Below are 13170 nucleotides of genomic sequence, written 5' to 3' on the forward strand. Positions count from 1 at the left end.
ATGCCACTGGATGTTATAAGAAATGAGTTGTCCAACAGTATCCTGTCCCTGCAACCAGAGCCAGAAATCCCACCAGAACTGCCTCCTCCAAGGCCACATGTCCGTTGCTGTTGACTTGTTACTTCCTACAGAGTGAAAAATAGGAGCGGGAGGGTAAAGAAAGTATCTGTACTACTCTGCACTACAATCATTTGGCAGTTTCTCGTTGCACTTTGTTATTCAAGTCAGAGCTACACACTAACTTGTAAATATGCAAATATGCAATCCTATGTAGGATTCAACTATAACATTATTACCCCTCTCCCTCACAATGATGTTTTGTTCATTGCCCCAGTGTTATAAATACTGTACAGTCGTTGGGGGTTTGCCACACATCCAGTTGAGGAGAAGGAGAAATTAAATCTATACCTATTCTTGACATAAATGTTGTAATAGTTCTTTGTTATTATAAACAGGCAGGCAGAAGCTCTTCTGGTATGAAGATAAGTATATGGTGCTTTGCTAACTATTTTAAAGACAAATTTTTTAAAAACAGAGGACTTTATGTACAAAGCTTCCATAATCGGCGTTATGTTTCCTTTTAATGTAGTGAAAACATTTTTTGGCTGTAGCATCCTCTGCTGACTGGATTTATTGAAAAGCTAAGTTTAATTTTTGGCAGTCTTCTATTTATTTTGTTTAATGCTGCACCCTTTCTTTGTGTACCAAGACATCACATCTGGTGCAGATCTAAGATTGCACTTTGAAATAGCCTATATAATTTTCTGCATAAACATAAACTTGGGTTACAAGAATCACTAAGTTTCAATAAAAGAATGGATATATATTCAAGCTCTAAAAGAAGGTATAAAAAGCAATGCTGCTGTCCTAGACAAACTCTTAAAAGAAAAAAAAAATTAAGATGATACTTTTCCTGTGTTAAGGAATATATATGTGTATTTTTGTCTGGACATCTGTAGGGTTGGGGGGAAGGGAACCTAAGGTAAAATTATTTTCTTTCCTAATGGTGGAAATTATTCCCATCAAGCAAATACTGTGTTAGGATTTTGTCTGATAATTAACTTGTGAATTATATCTTTGGTATATCTTTTATTAAATGCACTGTTTAGTTTAGCTGTGGTAAATCAGTAGATATATATTTGAATAACTTGGTGTGTCCTGAATGTTGTGGTATTGAAAAACATTGTGGTCTTTCTAAACTAATGAAGTGCAAATAAAATTTTGTATTTATGAATGACAGTGGAACTGCACCTGTTATTAGAATGGCAAGTATCAAGTGATGGGTAAAAGGTAGAATCTGGAATATGGAACAACACTTGTTTTAATTTTGTTATGGTTTAATTTTCTGTTTGACAGTTCCTTAAGGTGTAGTGAGAGGAGCAGCAGATGTTAGTTGTTCACCTTGATCACTGCTCTGTTGGGAGAGCAGCTGATGACCTAGCCCAGCTCATATCTTCAAATAGCATGTGACTGCCTGTCATGCTGTCTTAGCAGGTGGTCACCAGACTATTAATTACACAGACAACACAAGTATGAACCAGTCTTTTTTACACTACAGCTTCTCTACTTCACGTTCTCTGGTGCTGGAACACATTTTGTCACTTTTGCCACTCTTCTAGCCAGAACGCTGGCACTGAACAGTAAGGCATACCACTGACTTAAACAGCTTCTCTCTGTTTTATGGGAGAAAAAAGATACAACAAACTGTTAACATTAAAAAAAAAAGAGAAAAAGAAAAAAAAAGAAGAAAAAAACTAAACCAAAACCACACCAAAAAAAGAGCCCTTATTTCAGTGAGTAAGCTCTGACAGTATGAATACAATACCATGCAGGTCTTAAGCACACCTGGATTTCTACTGACAAATTAAGGAAAGCATGGTTGATATTTGTGTCTTCTACCACCTTGTGCCTAAACAGTTTGCTTTTTTTCATAGTAAACTTACAGTTTGCTATCATACTGGCAAGGTAAAATAAATTTCTAAAGCACTTCTATGAGTTCTGATGATACTGTGGGTAATAACGAGGAAGGGAATCTTATGGAAAATTGATTTTAACTTGACAACCGTTTTATTTTAGCTGATTTGTTTTTATTTGTACTTAGAAACTTGTGATTTTTTTTCCTGCAGTTTTTGAATTTAATAAAAATTAAGACATTTGACTTAGATAAACTTTCTTTTTGTAGTTCTGTGCTGTTTGTATATAGGCAGATTGGAATCTCAGTCTCTTGTACCAAAAATTAAAAACTATTGCATTTGAGAAGGACATATTTATGTGAGTGTTTGAATGTATTTGATTATTTATTGGAAATCATAAAAATTTCCAGAAACCTGTTTGCTTTGCATCCATTATACTATGGAGAGGGTTTTGACTTTTGATTTTCTCTCTGCAAATTTTATATGAGTCAAAACCACTGCATTTATGTCCTTGCTCCACCCAGCAGACGTTTGTGGTGTGATGCAGAAAGAGGGGTGGGAAAAGAAAGTTATTCCTGCTGCTCCCTTGCCTCATACGGAAGTTCAGCAGTCAGCCCAACCTTTGTTGACATCTAATGATGGACTGTTTGAATGGTCTGCACAACCACTGAGAGAGATCACAGGATGGAAAGAAGAAGGGAAGGTGAGCACTAGCTGCAGCTCTTTTCTAACGCTGTTTTAGCAGATCACTGTTCTTCAGAAGCCCTGGTTAAGGGGGTCCCATTCCCACCCTTCAGGAAGTGTGTGGGTTTGTTTCCTTCTAATACATGCTTTACCACTAAATTCATCAGATGCTGCTGAGGTCCTCTAGTCCCTGGCAGTTTTCTTCATGATGGAAAAAATACACGGGAGTGTCTTTTGGTAAGCAGAAATCACAGGAGTCAGAAATGGGATAGTAACACCTGCTCTGAAGCAGTGGTGGTTTCTTGACTTTCTTGAATCACAGAAATAATAAAATATTGAAAAAACTGTAGATAGATCGTGGCTGCTGAAGGGCGGTTTGCCACTAATTTCAATGGAGTTAGGATTTAATCCAGTAAATTCCAGAAATTATATTATGTCCAGTTAGCACTGTGTCTGGTACCAAAACCAAAGTTTATATCTATAAAGAGACTGAAATAATGTTTGATTGTGTCTCTAAACTTTTAGACCTGGACTCTAGTGGGCATTCAGCCAGTGGGTTAACAGATCATTTCTTCAGAAGTGAACAATAGGAACATAGGAAGACTGGAAATTTCTCTTTTGTCTACTGATCACAGAAAAATGAAAACCACTGGCTTATCTGAATGTCTCAAATGATGCACTGTTGCTAGAGGAATAGTGACAGTCACATTTTCCTTTCAGTAGATGTTCTGCTCCTTCAGAGCAGAGATACACAACTAATGTCAACATTTGGTACTTCTGATAAAGGAAGACCAGAAGAAGTTGGAAAAAAAGGATTGGAAGTTAAAATACCAAACCTAAGCCTCCCCTGATTTAGATTGAGACCATCTCCTCCTGTTCTGTTACTTGGGAAAAGAAGCTGACCCTCACCTGGCTACAACCCCTTTCAGGTAGTGGTAGTGAGCGATAATGTCCCTGCTGAACCTCCACTTCTCCCGCCTAAACAACCCCTGGTCCCTCAGCCACTCCTCATAAGACCTGTGCTCCATCCCATTCACCAGCTCCCTTGCCCTTTTCTGGGCACACTCCAGCACCTCAAGATCTTTCTTGATGTGAAACTGAGCACAGGATTCGAGGTGCAACCTCACCAGTGCAGACTATAGAGGGAGAATCACTGCCATGATCCTGCTGGCCACACTGTTCCTGGTACAGGCCAGGATGCCATTGGCCTTCTTGGCCACCCAGGCGCACTGATGGCTCACGTTCAGCTGCTGTCAACCAGCACCCTGAGGTCCTTTTCCACTGGGCAGCTTTCCAGGCACTCTTCCCCAAGCCTGTAGCATACCATGGGCTCGTTACGACCTGAGTCGAGAACTGGCATTTTGCCTTTTTGAACCTCATGCCATTGTCCTCAGCCCATCAGTCCAGTGTGTCCAGATCCCTCTGTAGAGCCTTGCTGCCCTCCAGCAGATCAACACTCCTGCCCACCTTGGTGTCATCTCCACACTGACAGGGTGCGCTAAATTCTCTTATCCAGATCATCAATGAAGACTGGCCCCAAGACTGAGCCTTGGAGAACCCCATTAGTGACTGGCTGCCAGCTGGATGCAGCTCCATTCACTGCCACTCTGGACCCAGCCCTCCAGCCAGTTCTTAACCCAGTGAAGAGTGCACCTGTCCGAGCCATGAGCAGCCAGTTTCACCAGGAGAATGCTTTGGGAAACAGTGTCAAAGGTTTTACTGAAGTTCAGGTATACAACATCCAGAGCGTGACCTTCACCCACTGGGCATGTCATCTTGTCATGGAAGGAGATTTGGTTAGTCAAGCAGGACCTGCTTTTCATACACTTACGCTGGCTGTCCTGTACATGTTGTGTGATGGTGCTAAAGATGATCTGCTCCATGGCCTTCCCTGGCACTGAGGTCAAACTGACAGGACTGTAGTTCCCTAGATCCTGCTTCTGGCCTTTCCTGTAGATTGTCCCCCTCCTGTCAGCTGGGACCTCCGTGGTCAGCCAGGACTGCTGATAAATGACAGAAAGTGACCTACTGAACTCTCCTGCCAGCTACCTCAGGACCCTTGGGTCGAGCCCATCAGTCCCTATAGACTTGTGTGTATCTAAGTGGTGTAGCAGGTTGCTAACTTTCCCTTTGGATTTTGGGAGCTTCATTCTGCTCTCCATCCCATTCTTCCAGCTCAGGTGGCTGGGTACCCAGAAAACAAATGGCCTTACTATTAAAGACTGAGGCAAAGAAGGCATTAAGTATCTCAGCCTTTTCCTCATCCTTTGTCACTGTGTTTACCGAAGCATCCACTAAAGGATTGAAATTCTCCTTAGCCCTCCTTTTGCTGTGGATGTATTTATGGAAACAGTTTCTATTGTCTTCTGTGGCAGTAGCCATGTTAAGTTCTAGTTGGGCTTTGGCCCTTTCAATTTTCTCCCTGTGTAACCTATGACATCCTTGTAGTCCTCCTGAGTTGCCTGCCCCTTCTTCCAAAGGCCATAAACTCTCCATTTTCTTCCTGAGTTTCAGCCAAAGCTCCCTACTCAGCCAGGCCAATCTTCCTTGCAGGCTTGTCTTGCAGCGCAGGGGATGGCCTGCTCTTGTGGCTTTAAGATTGCCTTCTGGAAGCACATCCAGCCTTCCTGGATTCCTTTACCCTTCAAGACTGCCTCCCAAGGGGCTCAGTCAACCAGAGATTAAATTAATCTGTAATTTATGTCACCACACTGAAGGACAAAGAATCTCTGGCAGCAAAGTGCTTACCTTAATTGGTTTGCCTTTTTATTGTTCTTTGTGAAAGGGATATCATAAAGTGATCATTACTTAGAGTGCTAGATTTAAGAAGAATTGGAAATTTGGTGAGTGTTTTTGACTTTGGCAAGGATTTCTAGTTAATCCAGTTAGCCATGGAAGCCAGTAGCTGCTTACAGTCCAGTGTTATTGTTTTTCTAAATGGGGCTGTTCTGCTAGCTGTCAGTGCTAGCATCAGCTCTGGGATCCTTTTGTTCCATGCCATTACCTGCTTCATGTCAGAATCTCACTAGTTTGGAAGATTTATAGCAGGTGCATTTCTGAGGTGGGAAGGAAAGCAAGGTACATAGGAAAAGGGAACGGAGCTACCAAGCTAGTAAAGAACGTGAACAAAACCCTTTTGTTTAGACAAGGAATGGGAAGTGCAGTCTGTTTCCATCTTGGTCACTTTCCTATATTGGGAGTTCATCCTCATGAGTTCATCTCTGCAGTCTGTGAAAGACAAAAAGGAAATGCAGCAACCAGCATGAATTCATTCTCCCTTCTTGCTCTGGCAGTTTTTCACTCAGAGGAAACAGTAGTAACTTTGCTGAAGCAAAGAATCCTTTCCCAGGAATGGATCAGCTCATTACTGTCCTGATGGCAGGTATAGTCATACTTCGGGGAGAAAAGGCACAAATACTTGGACTGTGCCTTTCAAATTACTGCCATTGTTTATACAGATTCTTGATTGTGCCGATTGCAGCTCTTCCTTTTTAAACAGTTGAAATGGGTCAATTGGAGATGTTAGTCCTTAGCATTTTTTTATTTCTTGTTGAAAGATGTAAAACCTGTAGTTTTTAAAGAGTTGGATTTGCTCTGTCCTAACTAGTTGTCAGAATTGCTGCATTAAATGTAGCGTTTGTTCATCTTTCTCTTCCTTCTGGTTTCTTAGAACATTTCAGACGGTCAGATACGAAGGTGGCATAAATATGTTCACACTAAAGAATGAAAAGCTGAGGTGTCAGAGTTCATATTAGGCTGAAGGAAGTTTCGAGTACTCTGAGGTTTTCTGGCATGGCTTGAAATTCCTGACAGGGCAGCGCACTGGTGGAGATTGTCCATTAGGGGTCAGTGAAGCTCCACCGGTGGAGGTGTTCCCTGCCCTGTCGGATGAAGGGAACCCTTTTCACTGCTTCCTACTGATTAAATGTCTCTTTCGTCAAAAATCCTGCTTTTTCCAAAGCAGCAGCTTAAAGTATAATAGTGATGTATAGCTGTGGGTGCTAAAAATATTACCAAAGAAATGCACGAGTGTGTTGTTTCCGTACAAGAAGGAAGTACTGAAGGATTAAAAAGGCACTTTTCTTTCTGTATGCAAAGTTGTGTTTGCTTAAGTGTCTTTTCTGACAGAAAGGATATTTTTAGCTAACTTCCAGTGATCTGCATGCTAGGTGCCATCTGTTGTACTTCTTGAGGATCCCCTTCAATATCTTGTTCAAAAATTATTAAGTATCCAGATGGGCCTTCTTAATGTCCCAATAAATGAATCAAAATGTCCCCCAAAAACATCAGTGTGATTTATTACTTTTCTCTCCGTCAGGACTCATCTTTTTCATTCTTTTTTTTTTTTTTTTTTTTTTGACAATTTTAGAATTGTCCATAAAATCTGTTCTTTCTACTATTATGTGATTGGGTGGTCTTGAGTGAAATTATTTTTCCTTCCAACTCTGGCCAAAATACAGGCAAACTATCTCTGGGGAAGAGTACTTTTCCTTAAAATTGTAAAGGTAAACTTTGTATGTTAATACTAAGTACTTCAGAGGTCTGATTCCTTACATTATTCTTTGAAGATGCTGTTTTATCACAGAGGATTATAGGGTCAATCCCATTTAAACAAAATTTTATGTCAGTCTGGCCAGGTGCCAGCCCTTGCAAAAGAATCCAACTTCCTCTAGATCCTAACAGATCATTATGAATTTTTTTTTTTTTAGTTATAAGTTTGAATTTTTGTTTCCTGAAGATGATTTTTGCTCTTAGAAAGGAGGAATCCTGTTTGGTGTTGACTGTGATTTTTGTTGTCATAAGGGAATTAAGATACTTTTTTAAATTAAAATTGTTTTATTTTCCTCTAACCCAGATTCCTTATCATGTTCTCTAAAGCCTTATTATGTGGCATTTAAAGATTATAAAAATTTACCATATGTGTCTCAGTGTGTTAGTACGCCTTATCTGGCGTAAGATTTTGAGTCCCTAAAAGCTGGCTGGTACTGAAGAGGGCAATCAGGTACTTTTCTCAGGCATAGTGATGCAAACAGTAGCAACATAAACACAGGCTTTATGGAACTGTCCAAGCTTGCCTGAAAAGAGGGAAGGAAGGCAGTAGGACAGCCAAAATGTGTTACCTGCCAAGTTATGAAATTACTTTATGCTACAGGTTTCTGACTACAGTCCTTCTTTAAGGTTACTGCAGCTGCCCCTAATGGAGTCTTAGTGGCATATCAAGAAGGGGACAAAATGCAAAGAGCTCTAATAACCACTGGGAGAAAGAGGAGACCAGAAAATCCATCTGCTACCAATGATGACATCTGCATAAGGGCATTGCTGTCTTTACTCCAATGCAGTTTTGATTTTTAAGAAAAGAGAAATGGAAGGGGCTTCTCAAGCCTCATTAACTTAATCCCCTGTGTTATAAAATGGAGGCTTTTTCCTCACTGCAATCCTCAAATAAGCAAGGATTTAAAGAAAATAAACTTTGTCCCCTGATGGGCAGGAAATCTTGATGATAAACTTCTGCTGTCCCTGAGCTAATGAATCATAATAGCACAATGGATTTTTCTTCCAAGATTTGGTCCGATTGCTTGCATTTTTTTAGACCCATGTGGTTTATTGATATCTTCAATATACTGTAGTAGCAAGTGCTACAGCATAGCAATACGCTATGGGGAAAAGAGCTTCTCTTTATTTTGAATTTATTATCTGCTAATTTGTTTCATCCCCCAGCGTTCTCTTACCAGAAGAAACAGATGAACAATTGTTTCCTTTTCACCATTTCTGTGCTAAAATAACTTCCCGTAATTTTAAGATGTTTTATCAAATATTTCCATCAGTCATATCCTTTACAGTCTTGGCAAGCCCTTTTATCTTCAGTTCTTCCTGTTATTGAATCCATTTCATACCTTTAAACATCGTTGCAGCCCTTGTCTGTACATATTTTCTTTTACCAGCTCTTTTCAAGAAGGCTGGCACTGCATTCAAAAATGGGTTTTCAGCATTGCTTTACACAATAGCTTTTTATAATTCAATCACCACTGTTACCAGAAGAGGACTTTTGTCCCATGGCACCTTAGTATCTCTTAAGAACCTTCACAACCTGAGGGATGTGGTTGAATGGCTTTTATAAATCTAGGTAAATTAGATCAAGTGCATCCCCCTTTTCATGCAGTCTGCGATTGCTGGATATTACAGATATTCTTTCATGACATTTTTCTACATGTCTTATATTATTTGATAACAGTATCTACCAACTATCCCAAATCAGTGTCACTCCAACGTCCCTTAAGGAACTCTCTTCCGTGGAACGTGTGTGGGAGGACAGACAAGATGGGTGGGTTTTGCACAAGATGTGTGTAGTCACCGCTCTAGGGAAAGCACAGGCAGGTTGCACTGTTTCTGTCATCTTAAGAGCAGACTGAAAGCAGTGAAAATCCCCACGCTGACACATTTAGAACTTTAAGCTTGGTTACATATAACTTCCACTACTGGAGGTGTTCTGGATGCAAATCTGTACTCAAATAACTCGCCTTTGCAGGTTTTAGTCAACTCTGTGCATCCAGACATGGATTACTCAAAAGGGCAACAAAATACATCTTAATTGAAATCAATTTGTTATTCTCAAGAACTTGTTATAAGCAAAAATGGGGACAAACCTTACTTGAGAAGCCAAGAATTTATTGCTCATCTAATTGGCATTTTAGTAGACTTAAGTAAAATGCAATAAACAGTTACTTCAAATAGTCCAGTTACTAAATTCCACAGTCCCAGTTATCTTACTAAATTAATACTTCTCACTGTATTAAAAAACAAAAAAATCAATTTAAATTGTTGCAGAGAAAAGCACACAAGCACACATACACACATTGAGTGGAGTGTGATGTTGATGACTGGGTTTCTTCCTCTTTGCCAAGAGGAATATGATGCTGGCAACTTCTTCCTCACTCTAGGTTCCACTTGGGGCTATTTTTGTGGTTTCTGACATTTTATTAGACTTTGCTTTTTCTTCACTGGTCTGCAAATACATTACATCTGCATTTATGATATACAGTGCATTTCACGTGTGTTGGGTAATGCCTTTTGCTCTCTTTTACTCCTAACTCTGGCTTTGCCTAGCTTCAAATTGTGAGTATCTTTAATTTACCGTTGGTGAGGACTTGCATCCCTAGTGTTATCCCAAGCCCCCTCTTATCAGTCCAGGACTGATTTGTCTAGACCATATCTGGTGTTCTCACTTCGAAGGCCTTTGCTGTCATACCTTGCCATTGTTCCTATATATTTGCACTGGTTGTTGTATGTTTGAGTCCCAAATACATCCTTCTACATAGAATAGCCAACCACTATAAAACTTATTACATCACATGATTAAAATACACAAAATTACACAGAATGGGTAGTATGTGGTCTGATCATTAGAAAAAAATAAAATGTTGTTACATCTAAGCAAGCTAAACCAAGGTTTCCAGTCAGGCTGAGACAAGTTTAGCCAAGGAAAACCAGACAACTAGTCAAACATCAGATTAAAGAGACATCACTTACAACAGAAAGATTATCAAAATAACATATTGTTTTCTCTAGGTAGCTGTAGATCCTCTGTAGGTGCCTTCTTGCAAGGCACCACCAAATTAAAACAGGAGAAAGTTATGTATACTTATGCTATGGATGCTGTGTCAATCTTAACAAGTGATGTGATCCAAAATGAGCAGCACTGTCGAACTGCATTCGTGCTGGACATTGCTAGGGCAGGGATTGCTCTGGCCTTGCTCTGGTCTGGCCTCAGGGAGCGACTGCCGATAGCAACCGGAATTTGTTACCCGCACTCCTGAAGAACAGCTTCTGGTTTAGACTCTTCTAGTAGAAATCCTCTTCATAAACCATGAAGTTCTATGATGTGAACCACAGTGCAGATCCTCATCTGAATTAAAATACTAACAGAGGTATGCCTTGTATGAGTTCAGAACTCAAGCTCTTAAGTGGCACTTTTTACTTACTGGAGCATCTTCAAGTAGCAAAGAAGAAAAGTAAGAAATTAGCACTGGAACCAGGGAACTAGACAAAACAAGATAAATGTGAGAGGAAAATGAGATTTCATGATAAATTCACTCAGACAGCTAGTGAGAGATTTCTGCAAGGGCCATGATGAGATATTAAATGTAACTGCAAGAGACCAGGGTCATCTACACTTTGATCAAACTGAAAAATGCAAAAGTACTGTCCACACGTCTGGAAAAGCATACACTCATGGTTCAATGGGAGGAAAAAAGTGGAAAGTAACAATGTTGAAAGACAAGTATACTTCAAACTGAATCTCATTTTCTTAGATGCAGTCCTTATTTGTAATGTCTTGATTTCTTTTTTGACATCTGGGGCAAGGAACACTAAGCTATGTCAAATGCCAGCTCGCCTCTTGAATTACAAAAGGCAGGGAGAAAAACAAGATCTGATTCTGTGGTGAAACCATCCGCTCAGAAAATGCTGTTCAATGCAAAAGTAATAACTGCATACTATTAACTGTAACCGTAAACCTGAGCTAATATAATGTGGTGTTTATTCCCACTGAGTGGGCTCCTGTGAGTCTGGTCTTTTGCATCTCCTTAATCCCTGCACATGCTACTTTATGCATTTTCCTTTCTGACACTCCAGCTTTACTACCTGCTGTCTGTGTGCCACATGCAATTTTGGTAAGCGTGCAGGATTAGATTTTTAGCAGTAGTTAGCACTGGCTGGCATTTGTATGCTACCCGCATTCAGTTCAGTTACTGACTGTGCACAGGGCAGTAATTGCAGTTTCAGGAAGCTAAGGTTAATGAGTAAATTGAGTTTTATGTTTTCCTGGGTCATAAGATACTGATGGATAAAATGTATTTGTGTAGGAGATATTTCAGTTGTGGCAGTTGTGCTAGACTGTGCTAGCAGCTCATAAAGAAAGTTTAGGTGTCTGCTGAAATTGAAAATGTCATTGATAATGAAACCCAAAGGAGAATGGAAGAGAGCTGTTCTGTCCAGTTCCACTTCTCTTTTCCCACCAAATGGACACAGCATGCAATTTGGTCAGTGAGAAAAAGCAGACTGCAGCTCCTCTGCAATAAGACCAACTTTCGCTATGCATTGCACGGTTCTAAGTAAGCGTCGTGAGTAAGTATTAGTGTTTGAGAGACAAAAACAAAAAAGCAAAAAAAAAAGGGGGTTGTCTGATGTAGGGGTCTAAATGAAAATTAGACGTTTACCTCCAGGTGCCTGTCCATCTCTGGATAGGTCAGAAAGCAGTCCCTGCGTTACATTCGTTATCAGCTTGATCAACAGGCATCAGCTTCATTAATTGAATCAATCATCCAGGTCTAATCAGCTACCATGTAGAAACTGAATTCCCATCAAATCAATATGGATCCTTTTTGTACGCTTCAGTTTTTTAAAAAGCTTTAGGAAGGCAGTGGTTTCGGAGAAAGTCTAACTTGTCCCAGCTCTGCCGAGAGAGGAAGGGGTTATGCTGCAGTAATGGCTTTCTGGAAGTTATGTGCCTTTTAAGGCACCACATCTTCCTATAATAGCAAAACATAAGAGTAATTAATAAGAGGGAGAATGCAAATGTAAGTAGGTATGTGGGACAGTGCAAACCTCATACCTCAAATGTTGCACACCGGGCAGTAATTCAGCTGAGGGTCAGATCTACCCTGTGTCGCTTGGGGCATTCAGTGCCTCATGCTTTCCGTCTCTCTTTACATCTCCTCCATCCCCTGTGAGAGGCTTCAGTAAAGAGAGACCTCAGGGAGCTGGACCTGTTTCCTTCCTCCTCTGGCACACTGCAAGTGTAGCATGTCTGCTCAGCCTCATCTTTGATCTCCCTTAAAAACTCTTCATTAGAAAGTATGTCTCAGCCATGGCTAACACCTTGACCTCTCCCCTGAGTGCATGACCCATTGTGTCCCCTTCTTGCTCATTTAGCCCTGTACAAGGCTGTGTTAAGGAGGGCTTGCAAGCTCAGTAACCACTTATCTGGGCTTTAACTGCTCAGTGTGCTTGGCCACTGTTTCTTTAGGGAAGAGAATTAGAGGAGCGTTTGAGGAGAAAACAAAGAGAGAATGGGTAAGGGATGGGTGTATGTCACAAGTAGATTGAATTTAGATGAGAGAGTGAAAGGGAGAATTTAGATGGGAGAGCAAAGGAAGAAGACACGAGACTAATCAAACAAATATTAATGGGGTACTAGGAGAGGTAATTGTGCTCCTTAGCATTAAACATGTATTGTCAGCCTGTCAGAATTAGTGGGGGAGATGCTTACCTTGTCAGCACTAGCTGAGCCGAGCTCCTGGTGTGCCCAAATGTACCATCAAACAGCCTCTTGCCAGTCAGAAGGGGGGCAGCTGAGCACTGCACAAGCTGCACACCAGCTCTCCTCTGGCAACCCTAGTAAGCAAGCAGGGCTCAGATGCTTGGGTCAGGATCCAAGGAGCTGTCACATGAAAGTCTCATGCACATTTCATACCTACGGGCCGGGACTGCCAGGAGCCTCCAGAGCACTACTGCAGTGGGAGCAGAGGAATTAGAGAGGATGGGACGGAAGGAAGGAAAGGAGAGAGGAAGCAAG

At 40.8% G+C, this 13170-nt stretch overlaps 1 protein-coding gene across 1 annotated transcript in view; it reads left to right on the forward strand.

Annotated features, from left to right (window-relative positions):
* RAB12 (RAB12, member RAS oncogene family) overlaps window positions 1-13170 on the forward strand; it is a 50354-nt gene that overhangs the window by 21442 nt on the left and 15742 nt on the right. Inside the window, exon 6 of the mRNA XM_050324366.1 lies at window positions 1-13170. This exon is cut by the window's right edge and continues 15742 nt beyond it. Coding sequence (XP_050180323.1) covers window positions 1-114 — 114 coding nt within the window. The 3' untranslated portion in view covers window positions 115-13170.

The sequence above is a fragment of the Myiozetetes cayanensis genome, unplaced genomic scaffold (assembly GCF_022539395.1).
Source record: "Myiozetetes cayanensis isolate MyiCay16 unplaced genomic scaffold, myiCay2020 scf1, whole genome shotgun sequence".
Lineage (NCBI taxonomy): Eukaryota > Metazoa > Chordata > Aves > Passeriformes > Tyrannidae > Myiozetetes > Myiozetetes cayanensis.